At 36.9% G+C, this 27,987-nt stretch overlaps 1 protein-coding gene and 1 long non-coding RNA gene across 3 annotated transcripts in view; one reads left to right on the top strand and one right to left on the bottom strand.

The window, feature by feature from the left end:
• LOC148125138 (uncharacterized) overlaps positions 1 to 261 on the bottom strand; it is an 88,447-nt gene extending 88,186 nt beyond the window's left edge. Inside the window, exon 1 of the long non-coding RNA XR_015744569.1 lies at positions 31 to 261. This is a non-coding gene — a long non-coding RNA (uncharacterized LOC148125138). The remainder of the gene's footprint in view (positions 1 to 30) is intronic.
• Positions 127 to 27,952, top strand: IL1R1 (interleukin 1 receptor type 1). 2 transcript variants are annotated; one of them, XM_026707389.2, is made up of 12 exons: positions 127 to 405; positions 1,001 to 1,066; positions 10,357 to 10,419; positions 11,520 to 11,733; positions 12,834 to 13,014; positions 16,081 to 16,249; positions 19,006 to 19,068; positions 19,149 to 19,257; positions 19,955 to 20,091; positions 21,300 to 21,440; positions 23,415 to 23,579; positions 25,982 to 27,952. In XM_026707389.2, the coding sequence occupies exons 3-12, from the start codon at positions 10,359 to 10,361 to the stop codon at positions 26,371 to 26,373; spliced, it is 1,632 nt and encodes a 543-aa protein (XP_026563174.1). In that variant the 5' UTR covers positions 127 to 405; positions 1,001 to 1,066; positions 10,357 to 10,358; the 3' UTR covers positions 26,374 to 27,952. The 2 variants fall into 2 exon arrangements, with proteins under 2 accessions (XP_026563174.1, XP_026563177.1); XM_026707392.2 differs by lacking the exon at positions 1,001 to 1,066 and having other exon boundaries at positions 268 to 406.
• Positions 27,953 to 27,987: the final 35 nt, after the last annotated feature.

A 27,987-nucleotide genomic window follows, 5' to 3' on the forward strand; every position in this document is an offset into this window, starting at 1 on the left:
CAAAGATGGGAGATTAAAAGCATACTGTACTCGTTTCAAACGACGGCCCGGTCCTGCTTTGACAAGTTTCTCCAAAATCACATCTGGGAGGGGCAGAGAATTTGAGCCTGGATCGCCTCCTAAGAGGCGGGTCCCAAGCTCCGGCATCGCTGCCTTCGTCCTCCAGCCTCTCCGCCTCCGAGAGCTCTGGATCTCCGCCGATCGCGGAGGCTTCTGTCCTGAACTCCCTCCACCACCATCCCCGCCCCTGCCTCTCCCCGCGATCAAGCCGGCCGGAGCGAGGCTGAGATAATTCCGGGGGCGGAACTTTCCTCACGGCTCTCCTGCCTGAGGCGAGGCAGGAAAAGTGCCCGCCTGGGGTAGCCCAGGTGAAGAGGCTCGCTCTGCTTGCGCGCTGGTGTCCGGGTAAGGCCGGGAAGATGGCGGGGGGCAGTTAGGACGTTTTGGGGGAGAGCGGGGTGCCATTTCGGGCGCCAGCGGATCGTTTGGCCGAGGTGTTTGGTGGGGGAAAGCGCGGAGCAATGTCGGTCCCGAGACCTTTCTTCAGCTCGAAGGAAGAGAGGGACTCGCGGCGGAGAATTCCTCCCCCACTTCCCCCCACCGAAAGGGAATGACTGGTCTTGTGGATGCCGGCACTTCTCCCCTTCTCTCGCTCGGACCTGTCAAGCGACCGGCTGGAGCGACTTGCCTGCCTTCACCTCCTGCCTTTTGCTTCTCCGCCAAAGGCTCCTTCGTCGCATTCCTGTGAAGCCTTGGCAGGCAGAGGCACCCGACGTGCTCCACAGGGCACATTTCCAGTTCCACCTCCGGCTCTTCGAAGGAGGATTCAATACATCTGACCATCATTTTTAAAAAGTGTAGAATAACTGCTTTATTCTTGGGTATTTCCTACCGGACATACTCGACTCATTGATTTCTTGCTTTCATGGTTAAAGTCTGCTTGGCTGAAGCTTTGATCTGGCATGAGTGTAAATAGGGCTTGTTGATTTTGCTTTTACAGAGTACTTCCAGACAGTCGAAGAGTAACTTCTGCGTTGCCAAAAATCACAGCCCGACAAATCCAGGGTATTTTCCTTCAATTGTTTCTTTCTGGTCAAAAACTGGGAAAGGGGAATGCGAAATGTTGACTAATTCTACCTCATGATACAGAGTCCTCATAAAATTGGCCGAAGTATTTGTAGAAAGAGAATCATTTACACCTTTATTTTTTTTTCAATATGACGTATGGCTTTGAGTTCAAAAAGTGCAATCTGGAGTTGTATAAAAATGTTGAAATGTTTAGCATGTTGAAAAGGAGAAATTATTCCTCGTTTGTCTGATAAAAGGCAAATGGGGTGAGAAAAAATAACTAACTGAAGATGGAAGAAACTATTCTTAGTTTGGAATACTGTACCCTAGAAAAGCCAAGGGTTGCATTGTTAATGGATGATTTTTAGAAATATGTATGCCTCGTAGAAGTGAAACCTAAATCTATTATTAGTAAAGCCAATAAATACCATATTTTTATTTTTCAGGCAGTTGCCCAGGATAGAAATTCCATATCTCCAGTCTGAGATTGTGATAGTTTATTGACTGACATTTAATGTTTATTCCTATGTCAAGAATGAAATACTTGATTGTAATCAAAGACTGATTAATAATTGAAAGGTGTATAGAGAACATAATTGGATTTTAAAAAGTGGTACCTAATACCTGGTTTTGAAACCTTGCCTTGGGAAGGTTTTATTTGTTTGTTTATTTATTTATATGGCTATCAGGGTACAGTCATCAACATTGGGTAGGTTATTGATGTTTCTTCTCTCAGTTTTAAAACTATGTTTATCTTCTTCAAATTCAGCTTCCCATAATATACACTGCTCAAAAAAATAAAGGGAACACTTAAACAACATAATGTAACTCCAAGTCAATCATACTTCTGTGAAATCAAATTGTCCACTTAGGTAGCAACACTGATGGACAATCAATTTCACATGCTGTGCAAATGGAATAGACAACAGGTGGAAAGCATAAGCAGTTAGCAAGACATCCCCAATAAAGGAGTGGTTCTGCAGGTGGTGACCACAGACCACTTTTCAGTTCCTATGCTTTCTGGCTGATGGTTTGGTCACTTTTGAATGCTGGCGGTGCTTTCACTCTAGTGGTAGCATGAAACAGAGTCTACAACCCACACAAGTGGGTTCCTCAGTAGTGCAGCTCATCCAGGAGGGCACCTCAATGCGAACTGTGACAAGAAGGTTTGCTGTGTCTGTCAGTGTAGTGTCCAGAGCATGTAGGTGCTACCAGGAGATAGGCCACGGGTCTGGAGATGCCATGGAGAACATTCTGCTGCCTGCAACATCCTCCAGCATGACCGGTTTGGCAGTGGGTCAGTAATGGTGTGGGGTGGCATTTCTTTAGGGGGCTGCACAGCCCTCCATGTGCTCGCCAGAGGTAGCCTGACTGCCATTACCGAGATGAGATCCTCAGACTCCTCATGAGACCATACGCTGGTGCGGTTGGCCCTGGGTTCCTCCTAATGCAAGACAATGCTAGACCTCATGTGGCTGGAGTGTGTCAGCAGTTCCTGCAAGATGAAGGCATTGATGCTATGGACTGGCCTGCCCATTCCCCAGACCAGATCTGGGACATCATGCCTCGCTACATCTACCAACGCCACATTGTACCACAGACTGTCCAGGAGTTGGGGGATGCTTTAGTCCAGGTGTGGGAGGAGATCCCTCAGGAGAACATCCACCACCTCATCAGGAGCATGTCCAGGTGTTGTAGGGAGGTCATACAGGCACGTGGAGGCCACACACACTACTGAGCCTCATTTTGACTTGTTTTAAGGACATTACATCAAAGTTGGATCAGCCTGTAGTGTTTTTTCCCACTTTAATTTTGAGTGTAACTCCAAATCCAGACCTCCATGGGTTGCTAAATTTGATTTCCATTGACAACTTTTGTGTGATTTTGTTGTCAGCACATTCAACTATGTAATGAACAAAGTATTTAATAAGAATATTTCATTCATTCAGATCTAGGATGTCTTATTTTTGTGTTCCCTTTATTTTTTTGAGCAGTGTATATTCAACATATAGATTGAATAAAAATGGGAAAAAATATTCAACATTGTCATACTTGTTTGCCAATATAGTCCCAATGTGTTTCACTGTATTATGTCTGCACTATACCTTCTTGGCCTGTATATAATTTTCTTACAAGCATAATAAGTTGTTCTGGGATTCCCATTTTTCTAAGAACATTCCACAACTTGCCATCAGCAATACAATCAAAATCCTTTCTCTAATAATTGAAGTATATAGTGACTTTTTTTTAGTATTCATTGGCTTTCTCAATGATCTAGCATATATGAGCAATATTTCATATACCTCAGTCTTTTCTAAAACCAGTTGGAGTATATGATGTCTCTTTTTCCTTGTAGGACTTTAATTTGTGTTATCCTAAGCACTATTTTGTTAGCATGTGTAATTAAGGATATTGCACATGAGTGTTTGTACACTCGGTTACCTCTCTTTTTATGGTATTGAAATACTGATTTAATTCTTTCAGTTGGTTGGCCATTGTGTTACTTAGTTAGAAATTTTATGGATTCCTCTTCTGTTGATTGCATCAACTCTTGTAGCCTTGTGACTTTGTAATGACCAATGTGTTGATCTAACATCATCTTCTAGTACTAGAAGTTTTTGTAAATGGGGAATAGCGTCTAGGATATCTTAGATCTTGACATCTCTGTTGTACAATACCTTCTTCTCTTCCTTTCCCCCTCCCTCCTTCTCCTTCTCGAACAGTTCATGATCTGTTCCACAATCAGCACCTAGCCATGCTTTTGATGCTGCAGTTGGGTTCCTATACCTTTTTTTAGCAATAATACAGCAAACTCCATCTTGTGATGTCAATGTGTAGAGGCATCATTTTGTTTATATGAAGGAGATTGACTTAATATAATGTAAATGTTTAATTAGATTTAATTATTAGTATTTCTCTTAGCTCTGCTTATTTTGCAGATTTCTCCTTCAGCATACCACTAAAGGCCAAATGTGCATCAGGCCAAGAGAATTTGTGTATTCCAATTTTTAAATTTTAAGGCTATAATTGTACCATATGAGTAGAGTGTGGCTGCCATATAACAATCCTCCCCCCAGTGTACCTATCACCAATATATCTCTCTGATTCAGAACTTAAGAGTGGCCTTGATGATGCCAGTAAAACCTTTTTGTAACCATAAACCTGCCATATTCACACAAATCAAATATTTAAATATTCACAAACACACTTCTTGGCCTTTCTGAGATGTTATATCCAAGGAGTTTATGTTCTAAGATTCAGCTATGCTTTCCTTTCTGTCTAATTTTTGGAGTTATTTATCATCTTGCTTCCATCCAACTGTTTGCATTGTGTTTGTAATATATAGAGAGTATAAAGTGGGGGATAGATTGTAAACGACCAGTAAGTTATTTTCTTAGTGGGTACAGTAGCTGACATGACTAGGACATTGAGACAGAAGACCATGAGGGGTTGGCAATTTGGCAGTTTGAAAACTGTGAATGCAAGCCAGATAACTGAATGAGCTCCCATCAATTTGTCCCAGCTCCTACTGTCATAGTAGTTCAAAAGCATGCAAGTGCAAGTAGACAAATAAGTATCACCTTGGTGGGGAAGAATAACAAGGACATGGAAGGAACCCACTTGGGTGTCCTCTGGGAAATTGTGATGTCACCAGCCAATCCTTAGAACCCAGAAATGCCTTGGTAAGTGCTTTCCAACACAAGTGTAGTAGTAGGTATTTTCTTATCACTTCTTGTTGAAAAATGCAGTCATTCCATTAATTGGTCAATAAGGCCAGTTATTAACAGTTAACAAGTTTACAATTAATTAACAAGAACTGACAATTAACAGAAAATATCCTGATGTTCTTGCCTGAAGGGTATCATGTATAGAATTAATGAAAATCAGAATAGTGACCAGAAAGTACAGATACTCAAAGCAAATATGATTGCATTTTGCTCTGCCTCTGCAAATCTTGAAGAATAATATGAACTATTATCTACATATGATCTACAGTATGTGTTTTAGCTTAGTTTGCTATGCTACCATCATAGTAAGTGTATGTCATAGTAGCACATTTTCTGAACTTAGCCAATTGTTTCAAAAAACTTTGAAATATAGCAGCGCCCAACTAGGAAGGTGAGGCTCTCGCTCCTGGAGCACTATCTCCCTATAAAGCCACCACCTGCACCAGAAATCACTTTTACAGCTGCCGCCTACCCCAGTAACCATGAGTAAATCAGAGCACCCCCAAACAAGCCCAAAAATGCTGGATTCTGAAGCCGTGGAACCCTAATAATGCTGGCGGAGCTCCTGCTAGCTGATCCGGAGCCCTCCTCTCCTTCCCCAGAGAAGTGAAGCTCTTTTCATCGAGCCCTATTAACCACACTGGTGGAGCTCTTGAACCGGATCACTTGGAGCCAGCGGAGTGCAAACAATGTACCTTCATTTAAATCCCTCACACAGCTGATAGAAGTATCTTCCATGCCAGACAACATGTTTCCATTAATATCCCCCACACAGTTTCCCCGGAGCCACATTGGACAGCTGGCAGGGAGAAACAAGGAGGGAGGAGAAAGCCCTGAGGCTCTTAGGAGCCGAAAGTCACCCTGGACGGGTGGTAAAGGCAGAGGAATGCTTTGGTGGTCGCGAGGAGAGGAGAGTCTCCTCGACTGACCCGAAGAAAACCTCTCCATCCGAACTAAAACGAGAACTGCCAGCATGGCTGAATCGAAGCCAGGAAGGCAGCTGAGACAGAAGTGAAAAAGAAAGGAAAGATCTTGTAACAGCGTGCTTAGTCTTGGTAAGAATCACTCCAATTTCTGCAGTGGAATTTTCCTTGGAAAGTGGGACTCAAAGGAGGAAAATAGCTGCGATTAACGATCTGGAGTGACTGTCAGATTTAGTTTTTTAAAAAAAGATATTGCAACTAGAAGTAACTTTAAAAGTAAAGGAAAGATTGGATTGGTTAACCCAAATTTCTGGACTGTATTTTTACTACTCAACTTGAAGAACTTTAGGAAACTATTGGAAAACAATCTTATTCAGAGACATATTGATTGTAGTTAAAGTGTTTTAATTCAGCAAGTTTTGCTCTCTTTCAAAAATCCAGTGTGCTTGTTACAGCCTATTGTTTACAGAATAATAGCAGCAGCAATCAGAGCAATAAATTCCTCCCACCCAGTAAATCACAGCTGCTAGTAAAACAATTAACCCTTTCCTTGCAGACTCTCAATACCACCTCATTACTTTAATCAAACACTGATTAATTCATTACCTCAAAACTTACAACTTTTGTACCTCATCACCTATATCAATGATTAGATAATCAATTTCTATAAAACATTTCATTAATGGTTTAACTGATTTATTGCTTTAATTGATTAGTGTGATTAGAGTGTTTAGCGCAAATAGTATGATTACTGATTAGTTTAAAAGATCAAGATTCATGTAATTTAATTGATTAGTAAAATCAGTGATTTAGTGAATTTAATTGAACAGTGTGATTAATGATTAGTGTAATTAATTGATCAGCGATTAGTGTAATTAATTGATTAGACTGATTGTTGCTTAGGAAAATTATTTGACTAGAGAGATTACTGCAATTGATTGATTGGTGTGATATTGGCTATATTGATTACCCAAAATTGTTCCGTTAATTAATTTAATCAACGTACCATCTTAACAAACCTACCATGCCAAGAAAAAAAATCCAATGCCAAACCACAACCTAAAGAGAAAGTAATTCCCACCAATGAACCACAAGACTCCTGCACATGTCTTAAATGCTACAAAACTCTAAAGGATAATGAAAACTCCATCAAATGTTCTCTATGTAACAAATACGCTCATCATGACTGCTTGGGATTACCCGAGCAAATGATTCAATACCTAGAATCATCCAATGAGTTTCCATATCTCTGCAAATCATGCAGACCCAAACTGGATCTGTTTGAAAGAGTTGATACCATAGAAACACGAATAACATCCCTTGACACCATAGCAGCATCCCTGGATGCCTTAAAAGAAAGATTATCCAACCTTGAAAAAAAAAGACACAACGCAAAAACCTGAACATCCAATAGCTACAAACCACATCTCTACCCAACAACCACAACCCAATCCACAAAAAAACATAAGCCAGACAAATAATGATATCCCAATCCTCATCAAAGAAACTGTTGAGCATGAACGGAAACATCCAAACGCCATCTTATTTGGTCTAGAGGACATCAATGATAATGATGACATCACAAGTATCTGTACAAAAAAAGTAATGAGGTAGTAGGAAAAGAACAAAGGAAGAAGACACAGAAATAACCTGGAAATCTAGAGATGGTACAAGAATGTTGAAAGAACTTCTTTAAATACGCTAACACTAAATATTGGAAATGTTATACCAGCTGTTCAACAGTGGTGGCAAAACACAAATGTGTAAATATAACAGAAAAAAGACAGATATACTCAGTTTTGCCTTGAGTTTCTCCAAAAGTAGCAAAAACTTTATTATAGTTTTAGTCCAGCACTTAGATTTTTAAAAATATTTTCTCCCATTCATAATCTCTTTCACTATGATAGTATTTGAGTCTTGCATATGAATATAGCAACTATTTCTTTTCCATGTTTGTGTTTTAGATTTTTTTTCATTCCCTATATTATTTATATAAATAAAGCAGCAAACCTACTATTTCCCCACATTCCTATAAGATGAGTTGGGTTAAGAGAGTGACTGTCACCCAGTCAGCTTCCATGGTTAAGGCAGAACTAGAAGTCCTGATTTCTGGCCTGATGCCTTAATCAATAGATCAAGCTTGTTGTTTTATTTTTTCTACTATTATTAATTCTGTATTTGTAATTTTTCATCCAACTGATTAGCTTTTGAGATTCTCATCTAGAAGATTAAAAGATACAATAAATTGTTTCATGTTCACCATATATTGTTTATTCATTTTTGTGTACCATTTTTGTAAGACCTTGTTTTTTCAAAAGTTCACAAACTCTGACAGAATATAAGTAATTTCAGAGTTTGGAAACAAATGTAATATGAAAGCCAATAAGGCACAGAAGTACTCAATACAAGAATCACTAGTTTTCAGTTGTGCTTTTATTGACCCTCATTTTGGTATCTTCTACACACCTGCCTTTTCTCATTAGCTTCTCCCATCTTACAGTTCTGTTTATTACTACATTGAATTCATTAACACACTTTCAACCAACATTTTAATTTTTATTTCTATTGAAAATTCCAATGTTACATATTCACTTTCTCCTAATCTTCTTGTGTCTTTTTCTGAAGAAGAAACTTGTTATTCAAAAAAAAAGGCAGAAAGTTCCTTAAAGGTCTATGTTCGACAGAATGTTTTTCCTAACAGATGTTGGTTTAATAAAAAGTTTCACTACTATTTATTGAGAAAGAACTTCATGGACTGTTTTTATGAGAGATCTCCATGATCTCCCAGATTCTGAGTGCAAATACTGATAACGATGTAGTAGTATAGAGTTTACATTGACTTTTGCAAATGGCTATTTATCTAGTTTGGCTGCATTTTGTCTTCTTAGTCCTGTAAAGTAGGTTAGGCTGTGACATGAAAAGTAGTTATTTGGTTTGAACTTTCCCATTACTGGGACACCTTCATTTAGCACAGATACAATCTTCAAAGCCCTAAACACTTTATGGCCAACTAACTTGTAGTATTACTTTTTCTTGTGAATGTGCAAATAAGTCTATGATGCTCTTATTTTGTTGCATGTGCTGAATACCGTGTTTCTCATATAATAAGGCTGGGTCTTCTTTTTTTTTGAGTGAATTAGTTTCTCACCCCCCCTGCGCACTCTCGCCTAGAGCACCCTGTGGGCAGTCATGCCTCGCCACCAGCCACTCCTAACAGCCTATCACGGTGGAGCTCTCCCTACCCCTGCCAAGCGCCTTTGCTGCAGACCTGGGTCAGCGGGCAGGCAGTGGTAGCATGGATGTTGCCACTGTTGGAGACAACGCTGGCAAGAGAGGGACAGCTGCAGCTCGGCCTGGGCATGCTTGGAATGCAGGAATGGGCTGTGTACCAGGACTTTTGGAAACTTGCAGAGCCCGATGCTGGAGCACCAAGGGTAGCAGCGGCAGAGATGCTCGCTCGGCTCTTCTCATGCCCAACCAGCCACTTGGGATTAAACGAAAACACACCACGCAGCGCTCCCAGGTACCTCAAATTGTTTTTTCCCTGTTGTTGTGGGGACAGGGATGGGGGGGAAAAGCGAGAGCGACTCAGACGCTGTTGGAGACGGTGCTGGCAAGAGAGGCACCAGCAGGAACTGTGGAAGCTATGGAGGCCCGAGAAGTGGCTGAAACGCTGTCAGCAGACATCCACGCCACTGCCGCCCGCCCGCTTACCCAGGTCTGTAGCAAAGATGCTTGGCAGGGGTAGGGAGAGCTCCACCGTGATAGGCTGTTAGGAGCGGCTGGTGGCGAGGCATGGCTGCCCGCGGGGCACTTCTAATGGCAAGTCCCCTCCCACTCTTCCCCCCATTTCTCATGTTTTAAAATAGGCCTAAATTTGGGGAAAGGGGCTTAATTTTATTTTATGCCTAGAAAACATGCTGGACTTCCCATTAGGGGGGCTGTATTGTTGGAGAAACACGGTATGATGCAGTAATTAATTGAAAGCAATGCTTCTTCAAATATTATATTGGAAAGTCTCCTTTTTGCTAATTTGATGGATACAAGTTGCAGAGAACTGATGCTATGGGCAATTAGTGATGTAAAACAGATGGAACACATAATGTAATATTGCATTGACTAAAATCTTCTTGAACTTCTGAGGGATTAGTTTTTTCTTCTGCTTCAAAACTATGGTAAACCTATTTTAGGAACTTCACCAGAGGTATTAGGTGCTTCCTATCTCAAAATGATATTAAGCTGTGCCACCAAATTCATTAGTACAGTTGTGGATGGAGATTCTCAGTCATTCAGGTCAGTCATGGTTGCCCCAAAGGTCCTTTTTCAAAAGGCAACTTGACTTTATTTTTCCTTGAAGATGTTTCACTACTCATCCAAGAAGTTTTTTTCAGGTCATTAGTAGTCAGCAGATTTGATAGGCTGGGAAAAGAAAGGCTTTACATTCTTGGAATTTGTGCTTAACTGATTTCATTATTTTAAATTTCAGATTACTTTTTATTTTTTATTTTATATTAAGTTGTGGACTCCAAATAGATTTGTGTTTGGATATATTAAAAAGCATTAAACCTTTTTTCAGCATATAAAGTAATAGAATGTATCTGCCCGTATCACACGTTAAAATATATTTTCATTTCTTTAGATGTTTTCTGCACTGTGGCTTACTTCTTGGATTTACCTCCTTCATTTTTCTTTCAGCTGTTGTAAGTATACCATATTTCTTTCTGTCTTATATCACAGGGAGTGTCACATAATAACATTTGGGTTTTTCCCAACAGTTAACCAGTCTCCTATATGGATTGTTTATTTTCACTTTCACATGCACACCCACCGTTCATGTCTCATGAAGTGTGGTTATTCTGGCAATATAAGAACAGAGATGTACAATTGAAAATCAGTGCATGAGAGGAAGTTTAAAGCTCCATGTCTCATTTTGAGTTTCTTCTGTATTTAAAATAAGATGCAGGTTTGCTTTTCCTGAATTCATTATTTAAACAAAACTAGGAAAGACTAAGAAGATGCTCTTATAATAATTAATTGTTAAAAGACATTTATTCTTTAAATACTTTGAATACATTTTTCACATTTAAATAAGTAGCATATTTTTGCTCTTGCTGGTATAATGGCCCATTTTTCATGCATGTATTTAATTTATATCCATTTTTCTCCAATAATTGCCATTTAAATAACAATAAATTAAAAACAAAAATATTTGAATCAGACAAATAACATTATGTGTGTAGGCATACACCTAATTAAAAATGTTTTCCCTGTGGATAAGATGGAAGGGCTAGTTTCATCTTCATCTTCTTCTGTTTTTGTCAGGAGCTTCTGATTGACAAAATCAGATATGCTGTTGTTTATCTGAAGATAATGGGGCTGAAAGAATGGCCTGCTTTTAAATTTCCATTGTTGTGCCATGATAGCATAGCTCCTCCTATGAGCTAAATAATCCTAAACACTCATAGCATCATACATTGTAGAAATATTTGAAATTATGTGAGAAACAGTAGAAGAGAATGTTGCATAGCAATTCAATGATTGTTCTTTTAAAAGTGTTACTTGTTTAATTGTGTAGTTTAATTTTATTTTGGTAAACAAATTATTCCCTTTGTAGCCAGATGAATAACTCAAATCTGGAATATTTGAGAAACATTTGTCATAATTGTAGATCTGTTTACACATTTCAAATAGATAGATAATCTATATATATGGCAGTTATACTACTGTAATCACTATTATACAAATACTAATGCATATTTATAGTTGCACGAATAGTAATATATATTTATTTATTTGTTAGGTGAGGAGGCCATTGTTAGTTTATCCGCTAAAGGAGAGCCAGGAACTGTCTCTTGTCTATCAGGTAGCCAATCTAACCATGTTGTGACTTGGTATAGAAAAGATATTGAGATGCCTATAACTACAGATAACTCCTCCCGGGTTTTTCAGCAAGCAAACTTGCTTTGGTTTTATCCTGCAAAACTAGAAGATTCTGGAATGTATCGATGCATTTAGTAAGTCAGTTTATTTATTCATTCTTTATTCATTGCCTTTGAGGGTCGTCCCAACTTACAATAATTCACATTTAATGACCATTCAAAGTTACAATGGCACTGAAAAAGTGACTTATGACTATATTTCACACTTTTGACAGTTGCAGCATCTCCATGATCATATGTTCAAAATTTGATTGCTTGGCAACTGGCATGTATTTATGATGGTTGCAGTGTCCCTGGTCCATGAGTTACCTTTTGCGATCTTCTGACAAGCAAAGTCAATGGGGAAGCTGGATTCAATAATTGTGTTACTAACTTAACAACTGCAGTGATTCACTTAACAAGAAAGGCCATACAATGGAACCATTGGGCTCAATTGTGGTCATAAGTCAAGGACTACCTGTATATTTCACATTATCTGTGGGAGACAAGGACGCACACCGTAAGAACAATTCTAAACCAGAGATTAATCCAAGTGATAAAACCATGACTTCCCTTAAAATTTCCCATGAATTCCAACAACAAGCAGAGACATAACTTGATTGTACTCTAACATTATAATTACAGTAGTACTTTACATTGGATCTAGCATTTGGAAAAGGAAAGGATAATGAGAAGAAAATGTAAAATTAATATTTTGACCGTGTTTATTGGTACTAATTTTTAGCTTTAATATTATAGAATTTGAGTTCAAACAATGCTTGGTAGAAGATTTTTAACTTCTAATCATAGTCCATGCTTTTATAAGAGTTTAATGCTTAAATGAGAGTAAACACTTTTGAATAATTGGAGTCTTATTTCTAGCTAAATTTTTGTAACAATAGAACTTCATTGGTTCTCTTTATTATTCATTTGCTCACATATTTTTCCTGAAAAAAATATATTCCTGAAATTAGAAATTAAATATAAGAAATTGAATTGGTAGAAAAAGTTGTTAATCTATGCTTTAATGTATCTTGGTCCAAGATCTGCTCATATTTTTAGAAGTGTATCCAACTGTTAATTGATATAATTATTTTTTTTTCCTAAATATTAAATGATAATTTGATGCCAGTCACTCTCTTTATGGATGTGTATATTATATAATAACTGAAGTACTAATGCCATTTTTATTTCAGTAACTCCACAAGAGTTAATAAATCCCTAATAGTGTTTGAGAACAGCGTTGGATTGTGTTTTAATAAAGGAATGGTTTTTGAACAGAAAATTCCATTAGAATATAATGGGAAGCTGACTTGTCCAGATCTTCAAAATTTCAGAAATGCTGAAAATGCTCCTTTTGCTTTACAATGGTATAAGGTAAGTCCTTTTCCATAAAGGCAGAAGCAAAATAACAATTAAGCAGTTTACTTTTTCCGTTTTGCACATCACTATCTTGTCATGTTCTACAACTTTTGGACCAGCTCTTTGCTTGAAATTCCTCTTACTACATGCATAACCAAAGAACCTTTTTTGTTAACTATGGTGTTCACTGCAAACCTTAGGTCATTCTGAGTTTTGGCTTTCCAAAGTCATTCTTACGTACACTGATTATTTATATGTATATATTCCTTTTACTATAAGGATCTCCTTAAAATTTTCTAAAGACTTGCCCCTTTTGCTTCTCAGTTCATTGGATAGTTCTTTTTTCATGTATATATTTATTATGTTTTATCAATGGGATTAAAATACAAAACAGAAAAAAATATATACATTCAACAATAACAATAAAAATTAGTACAAAAATGGATCTGTAAATAGCTATAAAATTTCTCATCCTTATTTAACAAGAAAAATATATAAACAAATATTTCCGATGAAGAAATCTCTATCTAATAGTTCATTGTTTTCATTGGTGCCTTTCCTTTTTCTTCTCCTCTGATACTGTGTGTGTTTGGATGCTTGTTTATTGTTTCATATTTCAGCATTTTTCAAGTCAGGATTTTTTTTACAACTTTTACAATTCAGGATTTCTATCCATAGAATCTTTCAAATGCTTTCCCTCAGCCTATTGGAATAAGTTCTTTTGAACTCAGAACCCTAATCTGATTGCCTTTATGTTACTCTGCTTATGATATGTAATATAGTAGGAAAATTCCAAGATGACACAGCCATTCTCTTAGAAGGTCCCTGAAACTTCCATATCCAAAATATTTTCCCCCATGAGTCAGTATTAAGCCCACTGTACAGATTACCTAATTTCTTCCTCCACCTTTTATATGATGACGTTGTCTTTGACTTCAAGTCATATCAAGAATCTGTGGCCCTCCTGTGGCCTTTTATCATACTGACACTTCATCTTTGATGTATTTTTCAGGCAAAATTGTATTGATTGCAGCTCCAAACTTTGTTTCCTGTTCTGTCTCACCTTTCTTCTTTCCCAAAAGGTGAAAGAGTACAAACTCACACAAACACAGGCAGGCAGGCTGGCTTGGACTTCACAGAGTTAATTCTTTGGAACTGATAACGTCCTTGCATTCCAACACGCTCTGTCTGCTAAGTCCGAACTGATAACAACTAAAAAGCTACTTACAGGAAATTACAAGGGAGACCACAAAAATCATTCCCAAAGAAAACCTGAAGTAAGATCAAAGTTTGTCCGGTACAAAGTTCCAGCCGACAACACACCCACTTTTATCCCCTGTGGGGTGTGGCTCAATGACTCAGCTCACTCTCTGACCCTCCCACGCCTCCTACGTTGCTGCTCACGTTTCTCCCTACGACGCTGCCTAGGATCAAGCCAACATTCTTCCTCTTGACTCCCTGTCAGCGGCTGCTCCGATATGCCTTCCTCCTGATTAATCTCAGGTTGTTCCTCTCGGTTGTCTGATGAAACCTGAGGCATTATCAGGGAGGAAGGCATTGCCAGAGAGGAAGGTCCTGGGGAGGAAGGCATTTCCAGTTCCTCCTCCTCATCTTCCAAGTCCTGTTCCTCTAGCAGCACAGGCTTGGGAATCGGAGCCACAACAGTTTCTGTTATACAATGAGAATCTTAAATATTGTTTAGAAGCCAGATTGTTTTTGCGTGGCTTCAATTAACAGTTTTTGAGAGGAATTCCAACATGAACCTCAAATATGCTTTCAAGTCTTTGCAATGCTGATATAAAGACATTGGGTTTTTCTTTTTTATTCTTCTTTGGCTAAGAAGATTACAAATGTTTCATTTTCCTTAGCTTTCACTTCTTTCCCAGTATCCTTCTTATTCTCTCATAAGTTATCCGTCTTTCTATAATTAGTTGGTGTCTTCACGTAAGAAATAGGAGGAGGAAGGCGTGCTGAATATGTTCACCACCTTGAGTTATTTGTAATAACTTTAAATCTGTTTTATTGTGGGGTCCTTGGTGATCTCTGAGCTTAGCTGTTTTATTTCAGACATTTCATTACACAATGAGGTAACATCACCAGTGGTTCAAGTTTTAATGTTTTAGCTATTGCTATTCCTTTGGAACATTTATTGGGTTGTTATTGCCTTTGGAACAAATATTTTATCCATTCATCTTCATTTTTAGCTGTGAGTTATTTTGGTTAACATTGTCTCACTGCTTACCTTTCTCAGCTATTGTCCCTCCAGTTTTCAAATTAATAGATATATAACAAAAGCTGGGCTTAACTATTCAACCTGCTACAATCACGCTCTGAGAACAGGCTGGTATCACTTGTAAACATAAATTGTTTCCAATTTTATCTCAAATATGCTACCTGTTACATTCCTTTGTCTCCATCAGAATATAGAACATAGAATCATAGGGCTGGAAAGGACTTCAGAGGTCTTCTGATCCAGCCCCCTGCTCAAGGCAGGAACCTTATACTATCCCAGTCAAAATGGCTGTCCAGACTATTTTTGAAAACCTACAGTGATGAAACCGCCACAGCTCTGGGAGACAAGCTACTATATCGATTAATCGTTCTCACCATCAGAAAATTTTTCCTTATTTCAAAATCTTCATAGTTCCCTACAAATACTTTTCTCCAGCTGATATTGTTACATTAAATATTTATAAAAAGATTATTACTCTTGGTACACAGCATTTGACACTGCTGTTATAGTCATCAATTAAGGTGACATTTGAGGTGTAGCATGTGATTATGATTATCATTTTAATGTTTACCAGATTTGCTTCTAGATGAGATGAGTAGTACACAAATCAAATCAATAAATACATGCGATTATCCTGAGAAATATCAAGAGTCTTTTGGTTCCTAATTTGCATTTACTTGCAGCTCACTAGTCCTGTAGATAAATTTTCTTTAGCTTGCAGATCTGGAATGGACTGATTTAATTTTTTTTTTTGGTTATACTTTTTTTGTTTTTTTTGGTATGTATTTTATAAAAGAGTTTAGCTTGGTATTAACTATTCTTATAATATTTGCTTATTTTTGTTTCAGGGATGCCATTTGCATTTATATGAAGACTGGAAATTTAGCAGTTCTGGAGAACATCTTCTCATTAATAATGTAACTAAGGAAGATGAAGGAATTTATATATGCAGAGCTAAACATATATATCAGGGGAAAGAATATAACATTTCACGGGCCATCAAACTAATTACGTTTGGTATGTAATTTTCATCTTGTAGTTATTGGTATATCACAGAATTTATAAAATAAAATTGAATATTTTTTTAATTTATGTAATCTGCAACCTAAATTTGCAATGTAGCCTTGTTACATTATTCCCACTGTCTGACATACTATATACCAGAGATCGCCAACCTTTTGGACCTCAGGGACCATCAAACTCATAATTTTAAATCCCGCGTACCAGAGACCCTGGGAAAATCCCCCCAAAAGTCTGCAGGAAAATTCCCCACCCTGTTTTCCTAACAATCGATCATTCTTTATTTGGGATCGCAGGATACCGTCTCCAGCTCCATTCTCAGGGGGAGAGAGAGAGAAAGAGAAAGAGAGAGAGACTTTTGGCTTCATGCAAGGAAAGCAGCAGTAGCAGCAGAAGTCTTTCTTTCTGTCCCCCAAACTCTGCCAGAAATAAGTCTTTGTGAGACTTGTTGCGCTGGTGCAGCCTCTTGGAGCAGAATGTGTTGCAGGGTTCCAAAGACTCATTTCTGGCAGAGTTTGGGGGAGGGAAAGAAAGACTTTTGCTGCTTTCCTTGCGTGCAGCCAAAAGCAGAAGAAAGAAGTGGAAAGAAGCAGCCCGGTGGCTAGGCAAGGCGTGTGGGGTCCCCCCTCTCCTACCTCATGTTGTTCGCAATGCAAGTGACACAAGCCTTGCATTCCCTCTGGCCATGTAGGTGGTGCAGCCTTGTGTTTTTGCTCAGCCTGGATTAATTGCTTTGCAGGGTGCTTTGGGAGTGACATTTCTCTGCAGACCACCAAAATTTTCTCACAGACCACCAGTGGTCCCTGGCCCACTGGTTAGCAACCACTGCTATATACTACATATTTGGTTGAAGTTCTTCTGAGCATATTATAATGCCTATATTTTATCAGAAAAAGATTGTCAGTACTACCAGTTATCATGTAAATCAGTGGTTCCCAAACTTTTTCAGTCCACTGCTCCCTTGGTGCTACAAACTCATCCTCAGTGCCCCCCACTCAGGGGCAGGATTCAAATTTTTGTGGGTGTGGCCTAATTTGAGGGCATGGCCCACAGGTCACATGACTGGGTGGGTGTGGCTTGCTGGTCACGTGACTGGGTGGGCATGGTCTGGTGACTGGCAAACCAAATACAAGTGGTCCTCACTAAATGGCAGGTTGCTTAGCAAGTGTTCTAATTTATGACTGGCCTCCCCAGAGCTACTTGACCTGTTTTTGGAGTTTTGGCAGCCATGCACACACACACACACACACACACACACACACACACACACACACACACACTCCCTTCTAACCCAGCTGGTTGGACTAGATATCTCATTTACTTTCTCCTCCCTCCCATTCTCTTTCTTTCATTCTTTCTTTTCTTTTCTTTTCTTTTCTTTTCTTTTCTTTTCTTTTTTTCTTTTCTTTTCTTTTCAGTCCACCTCCCCCTTGGTGCTACAAACTCATCCTCAGTGCTCCCCACCCCCACCCCCTATAAACAGCATTATTTGGAATAGCGGTTTGCATGACCCACCAAAGAGGATCGTAACAGTAAAATTCAAAATTGTAACAATTAATTGCACATTTATTCAAAATCCAATTTAAAAAAATCTTTTAAGTTAATGTTAGTTCAACAAAATTGTTGAACATGATCCAGTGATACCAGGTTTTCAAAGTCTGATAGTCATTTATCAAGAACCTTAGTATCTAGTAACTTGGTAAACTCAGTAAAATTTAAGAATTTACTGAACAGTGAAGCAGTTACTAATGCAATGGATGGGCTTGATGAAATGATACCAGTTTCCTAATGTCTGGTTTTAAGTCACTTAGCAGGAGTCTTAAATAAAGTTCAGGAATCTGGAGTCAATTTCTTTGCTTGGAGAGAAGTTGGATGACCACACTGAAACCATGTTCCACCAAATATGATGTTGGAAATGCAACAAGGAGCTTCTTAACTACTGTCCATAGTGCAGGATAGTGATCAGAAATTTCCTTCTGTAACCAAAATTCTTGGTACAATTTCTTAACCTTTGGCTTGGCAAGTGTCCTAATATTTATGACTGACCTCCCCAGAGCTACTTGACCTGTTTTGGAGTTTTGACAGCCATGTACACACATACACACTCACTCCCTTCTAACCCTGCTGGAGCAGGTCATTGGACTAGAATCGGCAAAGGGAAATGAGCACACATGTGCTTCATAAGGAGTGACTGGGTGGTGCGGGCGGGAAATGCTGTCAGCAATTGTTGTGCATGCGTGCAATGTCACACATACGCAATAAGGACTGACAACAGGAAATGGAGGAGCAGGCGGAGGAGGCAGGGCCAGCCAGTTGCCCTTTTTGCCAATTCTTCAATCTACTGGAACGGTAACAACCAGTTCTTGCGAACTGATAATATCTCACCCCTGAATTGTGCCGTGCGAGGGGCCCATCTCCAGTACCCCCTGCTGCCTCTTAGCGCCCCCCTGCCAGTCCCCTTGCCTCTTACTGCCCCTCTAAGTCATCTCACCGCCCCCCAGGGGACAGTACTTTGGGAACCACTGATGTATGTTCAGAACAAAGCACATGCTTTCATTTTCAGGCTATCATTGCTCTAATAATAGAATTGTATAACAAACCTATTTTTCCAATTATATAACTATGAGGTATTGACACAACATTTTAGTAATGGAAGGCTCTAACTGTAGTAATAAAATTCATTTATAAAAATTAAAGTAGCATTGCAGTAGATTTTATAGTTACTTATTTTCAGTATTTTTAAATTGTTTCAGAAACACCAAAGAAATATCCAGATATAATTTATCCAAATAACAACTCAATTGAAGTAAAACCAGGTAAGTAATTACTTCACTTAAAAAAGAAACCATTTTTAATAGTCCTAGGCAAACTCACTATAATTATTTGTGATTTGCAGGTTCCAGATTTGACCTGATATGTAATGTCTCAGCAGATCCTCTGGATAAAATGGTAATTGTAACCTGGATGTTCGATAATGAGATATTAAACACAAATGAGAAGGTTCAGTAAGTACAATATGTTGTTTTTCTAGGGGGTTCCAGATTATTACATTTTCACTCAATGCTGTGTTGTTAGATATTTACATAAATATGAAGCAAGCCTCACTATGAAATAAATTTATTTAGCTTGTTGATTTAGTAATAGTGCATCAATGTACAATACTAATAGGAATTCCTAAAATGTACTTCTTAGTGCTTTCCAGACATTTTATAGTAAAGTGGAGGTATCTTATCTTGAGGATCTGAGTATTTATTCCAGCAGATAACAAGCTTTTGTATTTTTAAACTCTGTATCTGACATATTTTTTCAGTTGAAATCTGCATGTTTTCTGTGAATTTCTGAGGTTTTGTGAAGCTATTTAGTTTTAGGCAATAGGTGCACTGTTGCCACAAGAGTAGATATGGCAGTATTAAACAGATATATTTAATTAAAATATATTAATGTTTCTTCTATTACATTATCCTGATATTCTTATGCCACAGTAAATCTTGGTAACTAAGTGCTGTATATGAGTGAAACAAAAGCTGAGACTTTGTTAGGCAAATGACAAGATCTAAATTTCTATTCGAGTACATTTAACTTAATTTAAATGTGTTCAAATTAAGACACCTAGCATTACCCAATTTATACAAATCAATATAATTTTCCTTAATTATTTTCTTCTTTTCTTTTTCTGTTTATATTTTCTTTTGGTGTTGTTAGGTTTCTTTCTGGAAAACAAATAATAGAAGTAAAATTAAACATTTCCAAAGTGAAAGACAGGGATTATGGAAAATATTTGTGTGAAGTATGGTCTGAACGTGTGATACAAGTAGCATATGTAATGCTAAATTATCCAGGTAACTTTATGTATAAGTCTATAAAGTGATGTATATCTTTTACATACCTAAAAGTATGTTTACATAATATAGGGAAAAGGTGCTTTGCTTGTTCATAAAGACAAACATCCATGAGAATTTTGCTAATCTTTATGTACTCTGTGAAACACATTTTTTTTTTCTTTTGAGGAGGATGAGATTCCGAAGTTTCATATAATATTAGATCATGCTCAGGATGGACACAGTAGACTTGTACTTATTCTAATCTAGAAATAGTCATTAACCCCAAATGGCAAATGACCATATAACCATTTAAAATAATGGATTATATTTTATTACATTATGGATACTGTATGTAAATAAAAAACATTATTTGGAAAAATATTGCTGAGATATTTTCATCTTGTAAAGCTCTGCTTAGTTCCATAGTCTAATGGGAAAATATGTCACTATCTCAAAAAAGAAAGCAAGTGTTGACACTTGTTCTATCTAGAAATACTTGGGGTAGACTAGGAAGGCTAGATAAGTCAGAATTGGATAATGTTACTAGAGGTTATTGCTAGTGCTTTCCGCCAGTGACATTCAGTTGGCTTTCTAAGTGGACCTGCTGTCCTGTAAGAAGATAATGCTTATGAAAATGCCTAGAGGACAGATTAAATGAAGAAGTTGGCTTTGTATGCCTGTTTGAACGAATTCTCCACCCAAGGTCACATCAATATCAACCTAGAAAGTTTTTTGGAGTTTGATGATATCAGGGTTCCCTTCCTATAGAAAGTGATTGATACAACTGCTAATGGACTGAAAGATTCATTTTGCTATTGACTTTTGAAATGGTATTATGCTTTTGTTATTTTATTTTTATATCATTTATAAATCTTTTTGAGACTGAATGACCTATCATTTACAAGAATAAATAAACTTTAAAAGCTATAATGAAAAGTAATGAAGCATCATCATCTTAATCATCTTCTGTTTGGCAATAAAATGTGTTATTTGGATAATCTTCAGACATTAGAAGCCCCTTGTCAAAAGAATGAAATATTTTATGAGAATTTGCTTAGAAAAATGAAAATAAAATAGAAATAGTATAAATTGCTCATCTTATAAACATCTTGTGGCACTTACTAAGAATGTTCTCCTCTTCTCTTCCCTTCCCTTCCCTTCCTCACCTCCCTTCCTCTCCCCTCCCCTTCCCTTCTCTTTTCCTTTTTTTTTTTTTACAAATACAGCTCCAAACGTTCAGATTTATATGATTGGAGGATTGATTTCACCTTTGTTTATTATAGTAGCATCACTGCTCACTTACAAATTTTTCAAAGTTGACATTGTCCTTTGGTACCGGGATTCTTGCCAACATCTCAGCAAAGGAAGTAAGTTTGGCTTCAATAATGTGATGTCGTCTGATAAAGAATAAAGGTTTTGATGCTTTCTAAACAGTTTGCAACTTTTCTTTGACTTTATATCTTACCATTTCTGCTCCAAGGGACTAGATTATAATTTATTGCTAATACAAAGAACATATTTTTGTAATTTTAGTGTTTTGTGATTGCATTAATGAATTAAGAACTATGGATTCCCTTAAGTGCTCTAATAATGGATTGTTGATTATAAATCTTGTGGGATTTAACTTCTTGAGTTCTTTGGAAATTCTCAATCATCCATTTAGTGTCCCAAAGGTGCTTTTCCAAAAGGCACTTTGACTTTCTTGGTTTTTCTTTGAAAACATTTTTTAATCCAAGTCATGAGGCCACTTGGGCATTCATCTGTACCCTCGGAGTCACCTGAGTGCAAATGGGTGTGGAACCTTCTTTGGACTGCTGAAAGGACTGTATTGTAAATAGGTGGTGTCATATCCCTGTCCCTCTGTTGAGAGGGCTGTTCAGTTTTAACATAGATGGTCTCTTTGAACCCTCTTTCAAATTAGTAGTCCTCTCTGTCATTCTGGAACTTCAAATTTCCAGAAAGACAAGAAAAAAACCAAGGAAGTCCAGTTGTCTTTTGGAAAAGCACCTTGGTGTAAAATTTTTGGGGAGGTTAGAAACATCAGTAAACAAAGAATTGAAATGTTAGGCTAGCTGCATTTATTTACAGGAGTTGAACTTAAAAACAAAGAACTTATCTGTTTCATTCATAGTTTAAAAAAAGAAGTCGGGGGGAAAGGAAATAAACCAAGGTGAATGACAAAACTGAAATTCCTTGATTGTCTTATCTACTGATTTTGTTTCCAAGTAGAATTTTAGAGCTGTAATTTTAAACTTTTATTTTATTTATTCATTTATTTGATTTGTCAGTCATTTACAAGATAATAGGCATAAATATAAACATGAATAAGAATACAGGAAATAGGTCACGAATAAATCGGGACAATAGGACAGGGACAGTAGGCACAATTGTGCCCTTATGGATTTTTTTTTCTCAATTCAAAACAAAACAAAACAAAGAGGACAAGATTTGGACACTTTTCCACACTCTAACCTCTTGCCTTCTATGGCTAGGGAAGGGCAGAAGAATATAGGAAAATAAAACTTCTATAAAATCTTGTACTGTGTACTGATTAACTGATATATCCTTTGTATATTATCTTGTATACTCTGCTGGACTTGCTTCAGCAGTCATTAGAAATTAACACTGACTTAAAAAGCATAAAATATTGATTGATTGACTGACTGATTACAGATATTTCTGTGCTCCAAAATGACACTAAGTGATAAGAGTTATTATGTCAGGAATAAAAGGAATGGAGAAAATGATTTGAATAATTATACTTTGTTTAAGGTGTAGTCTGAAAAAAATGAGATACTGTATTGGATTTTCATTAGTGACTTGGCTTTCCTGTACAGAATTTTAATTCTAACATACATACAACATTGTTACCTGTATTAGCTTTCTAACAACTCAGTAGACTAATTCAAGATAGTGTTAATACTAAATTATTCAGGAAGCTTTAGTAAGTGTCCAATTTTGAAATGCTGCTGGCCTGATATTTTAATTTATTGCCAGGCTTAACCTATCCCAATCAAACCTAAATTGACTTCCCACATACCTGTAATCATTGATCTAATGTTAATTTCCACAAATGTTAAGTTATAAAAAATGTCAGAGAATGTTTGGTTAATAAGCTTACATTGTAGTTTTTGTTCACCATGAGGTTATGATGAGCTTCATCTATTTAATTAGTGATATTAAAATATTGGTTGATCTATACTGATGTCTTTTTATGTCTTTGCTGGATGTATTTGTTGCCTTAGTTAATAATTCAGGCACATGAAACGTAAGTCTCTATAATAAATTATTCCTATAAACGTTACGGTTAACACCGAGTTGATTTTTCTCTTTCCTTCTAGCTTCAGATGAAAAGGTTTATGATGCATATGTGTTATATCCTCACAATGTATCAGGCTCTGTATATTTGACTGAAACCTTTGTCTTCAAATTATTACCTGAAATCCTAGAAAAACAGTGTGGTTACAAGCTCTTTATTCTTGGAAGGGATGATATGCCAGGGCAAGGTATGTATTTTTAATATCTGCACTTAGAATTTTTAAATTGTTCCTTAAAGGGCAACTCTTAAATAAAGATTTTAAAATGTTGATCTGGTGGTAAAGTTTATACTGTAGCATTCCTGATTGGGTTTTAAAACATGCACTACTTTGAGAACAAACACAGTTGTGTCCCTTGAGGAATACGGATAAGGATAAAAGGATTCCAGTTATTACAGTTAGAACTTCATATACTTTCAAGGATTAGGACATAATTATTGGTGGAAAAATAACTTCTGTGGAAATGGATAGAATCCCAAGATTGTATCTGACAGAATAAAATTGTCTTTAGTGAGACTACACAGGGTCAGTGCAGCTTACAAACTACATTAGGAGTTGTGATCTTCCTGTCTTTGACTTTAAAATAAGAAGTTAAATTGTTGCACAAAGAATTTCGACTATAAAAGTTAAAAGTGATACAATTACTACAGAGGTGGTATTCAGCAGGTTCTGACCAGTTCTGGAGAACTGGTAGCAGAAATTTTGAGTAGTTCGGAGAACCAGCAAATACCATCTCTGACTGGAGATTTTACAGTATCCTTCCCCTGCCACGCCCACCAAGCCACGCCGACAGAACCGGTAGTAAAAAAAATTGAATCCCACCACTGAATTATTGTCAGTAAGGCTGGTATGCTAACTGAACTACTACAGATATAATTTAAAATGGAAAAATATTTAACTTCCAAAATATCTTAGGAGGGTGTTTTCCTGTACAAGATTTGAGCAGCTAGATACAATGGTAAAATATGGATGGGATAATTGAGTTCCCTACCACGAACATACATGTATTAGTGGCATATCAGGAACTGATAATATATTGCATATATATTTGAGTGTAATTATATGGCATAGAGAGATCATTATCCTGAGCCACATATTTATAAGACAAAAAGCTGATTGTTACCCATATCTTAGAACAGCATGTTTTTGTACAGTTAGAATATAAATGTTACCTATAAACTGACCTCCTTATTGAATAAAATAATGCAATTCAGAGAGGTATGTATAATACATATATTAATGAGGTAAATTGTAAAGATGATAAGGACACTTGAGTTCAGTTTTTTATTTAATTATGTTGTTAAAGTTTATCACATTTTTTATAATGTGATATGGCCTTACAGCTAATGAATAAAGTGCTAGTGTATTATATTGTGTAGCATTCCTGATATTATCTGGTAAGGCTGGAACAGAAGTCATCTCAAACCCTAAAGTTCCAGTGGCACCCCAAATCTGGTCCTTAGAACAGTAGACTAAGCTAGAAGAGATGTGTTTGTTTGAATATTGAGAAAAACAGTTTGTGATACTGTCTTTTTCTGGTAAGGGTGGAATTGTCTTATAAATTTTCAGGCCTTACTCTTGGTATTTTCTTCCATTGCATCTCATCTTCTAAGGATAATTCTGAATAATCTCTCCCTTGACTTTTTTCTCCTTATGACTTCACTGTTTACAAGTCTCCTTGTGGTTTACCGCCTCCACCTCCTATGTTGTTATGAATTTGGGATATTTCTGTCTGAGATGTTTCACATTCCTCCTTCATGATTTGGGCTTAAGCAACATTTTCCTTCTTACTGCTTTGGTATTCTTTATTTGCTTCTCTTCACTAAGATCATCGCTTTATTCTCCACATTTATGTTTTCCCTTTTGGATTTTCACTTCTTTATACCCCTTGAATCTAGTGCTGTCTCAGTATCCTGCTGTCATTCTTCTATTTCTTTTATTGTATTTATTTTTCAGTGGCAATATGAGGATCATTTTCCTATAATAAAATGTTTAAAAGTCTGTATCTGTTGACTTATTCAAAAATCCTTGCAATATCAATTGTCTGGAATTCTATGAAAATTCGAGAGTATGGTTTATCCAGGTGTCTCCTTGATCTGTTCCTTCAAAGTCCTAGTTTGGATATTGTTTTTACAATATATCTACCTGGACAAAATGTGGGTGGTTTTGAAAAAGTGTCATTAGAAATGACTAGCCTTTTTTCCTTGGAGACATCTGCCTTGTCTTTGAGTTCTTTGGATGTTCTATCTGCTATGATATTTTTGGCCAGAAAAGAAGAGAATTAGATGTGATGCATAACTAGCTGATAATGGATAACTCATTTGTCTGTGTAACTAGACAATAGGGGAAATGAAGTTTTCCAGAAGAAGGCAATTGCAAACCATTTCCATGTTGTTACCAAGAAAACTAGGGACAGGTTTCCATGAAGTCATTAGGAATTGAGATGATTCAATTCAGTTTACTTCTTTAGATTCAAGAAACGTGATCCATGTATCTAAAATTAACTAATTTTTATAATCAGTACCTGATTAAAATGTATGCCTTGCCTGGCCCATATTGATTTGGTGTTTTGTTTTGTTTTTCATTCACAGCTGTCATTTCTATTGTGGATAAAATGATCAAGCTAAGCAGGAGAGTGATCATTATTTTAATGCCAGATCTATATTGTGGTGGCAGGCAGAATTTGTTCTCTGAACAGGAACTTGCAGTCTACAGTGCTCTTATACAGGAGGAAACCAAAGTTATACTGATTCAGCTAGACAAAATAAAAGATTTCAATAGTATTCCAGAATCCCTCAGATATCTTAAGCAAAAGCATGGCATACTCACATGGAGCGGAACTTTTACAGAAACCACTGAAATGGCAACTACAAGGTTTTGGAAGAATGTGAGATACCAGATGCCAGCCAGTCCAAGCCCACTTTCCTCAAACTTTCATTTTTTGCCAATAACTTTTCACTCTTCTCAGATATCAGATGGATGATGTCAAAGCCACACCTGCAGTGTTTACTTGAAATCTATTCCAGTGGATCCTTATAGATGCACAAACCTGTGCACCTGCTAGAGATTGTTCCAAGTCTTGGATCAACAGAAACACAATTCAGAACAGTATTTTCTGAAAGTTTATTTACCCATAGGCTGTGAAGTGCATGAGCTACTTGGGCAAGTGGCAAAATAATGTGAATGCTGGACAAGGAAGAAGTTGAAATTGTTTTTGCATACTATTGTTTTACATGCAAAATAAGTGAGTATGTAAGAAGCTATCTTATAAGAAAACTTCACATGAAAAAGAGTTTAAATCTAAACCCCAAGGGTTTAAGCAAAATGGTAAATATTTATCTAGCTTTGATGTTGATTATACCTATCAGAAAGGATTTAATCCTTGTATTTGAAGGCTTTTAAGGGTGAATTCTAGTCCTTCCTTTAACTGATATCCTTCCTAGAATTTCCATTGAAAAACAGCCTGTATGGGTATAAGTTGATGAGATGGGCATATTTCTGTCTTTTGAACAACAATGTCTATATAATACTCATTTGCTTGTACTGCCTTAGTTAAACGGAAGATTCACGATAGTTGCAAAAAATATTTTGGCATGTACTTTCTATATAGAGTTACTGTATATTCCAAATACACTACATATGGAACATGGTACAATCCATAAACTATGGGTATTACTATAGTATCTCCCAAGGAGAAAAATTGAAATGGCATATTTAAATAAATTGCCATACCAGGAAGCAAGGGTAAAGCGTGCTTTTTAATTTTAGTTTGACTTTTTAAATTAAACCCTTTTGTTATTAAAATAATTATTTTGAATTGAGTGATTTGTCAGTAGTTCAGAAACAATTGTTATATTTCAAATCACTAAATATATGCAATACAAGCATTTTCACCTTCTTTTCAGAAATTGTATTTTGTAGTAGGGGAATTCAGATTTAATAATTTGATCAAATATATAGCTATTTTTTGTATACTGTGGTACAGTTGTACAAATTATTCTTGTACCTGTCATGTCCAATTTTCAGACACTGCCTGGACAAGTTCTTGCAGTTTTCTGATGTGGCTTGTCATTTCCTCAGGTTGAGAAAGTGACTGGCCCAAGGTTTGCTTGATTGGCTTTGTGCTTATGATGGGACTAGAACTCACAATCTCCCGATTTCTAGCCTGATGCCTTAACAAATATATGACACTGGCTCACATACTATTTTTAATCATAAAAATGATAAAGAGGTCAAAACATAGTTCTGAGGCCTTGTGTAGGAAACCCAAAGGAGCATACAGTCGGGGGGTTGATTGCTGCCATGGGAGCCTTCCCCTTGCCTTTGTCAACTACTTTATAACAGGGTTTAATTATTCTTGCCTGCTTAATTGTTTTTATAATTTTTAAATTTTTTAACTTCAAATTTTAATATTTATACAAGGTTTTATACTTCAATATGTTATTGTACATTGTTCAGAGTCTCTCCTTACAGGAGATAAGTAGTTCAGAAATGTGAAATATAAATATAAACAAACAAATAAGTAAATCTTATAAACCACAAAATAAAGTTATTTCTATGAAGTCTTTGTGTCTTTGTTGTGTAATGTGCTGCAACA

Source organism: Pseudonaja textilis, chromosome 8, assembly GCF_049901715.1.
Source record: "Pseudonaja textilis isolate UNSWEBS1 chromosome 8, rPseTex1.2, whole genome shotgun sequence".
Classification (NCBI taxonomy): domain Eukaryota; kingdom Metazoa; phylum Chordata; class Lepidosauria; order Squamata; family Elapidae; genus Pseudonaja; species Pseudonaja textilis.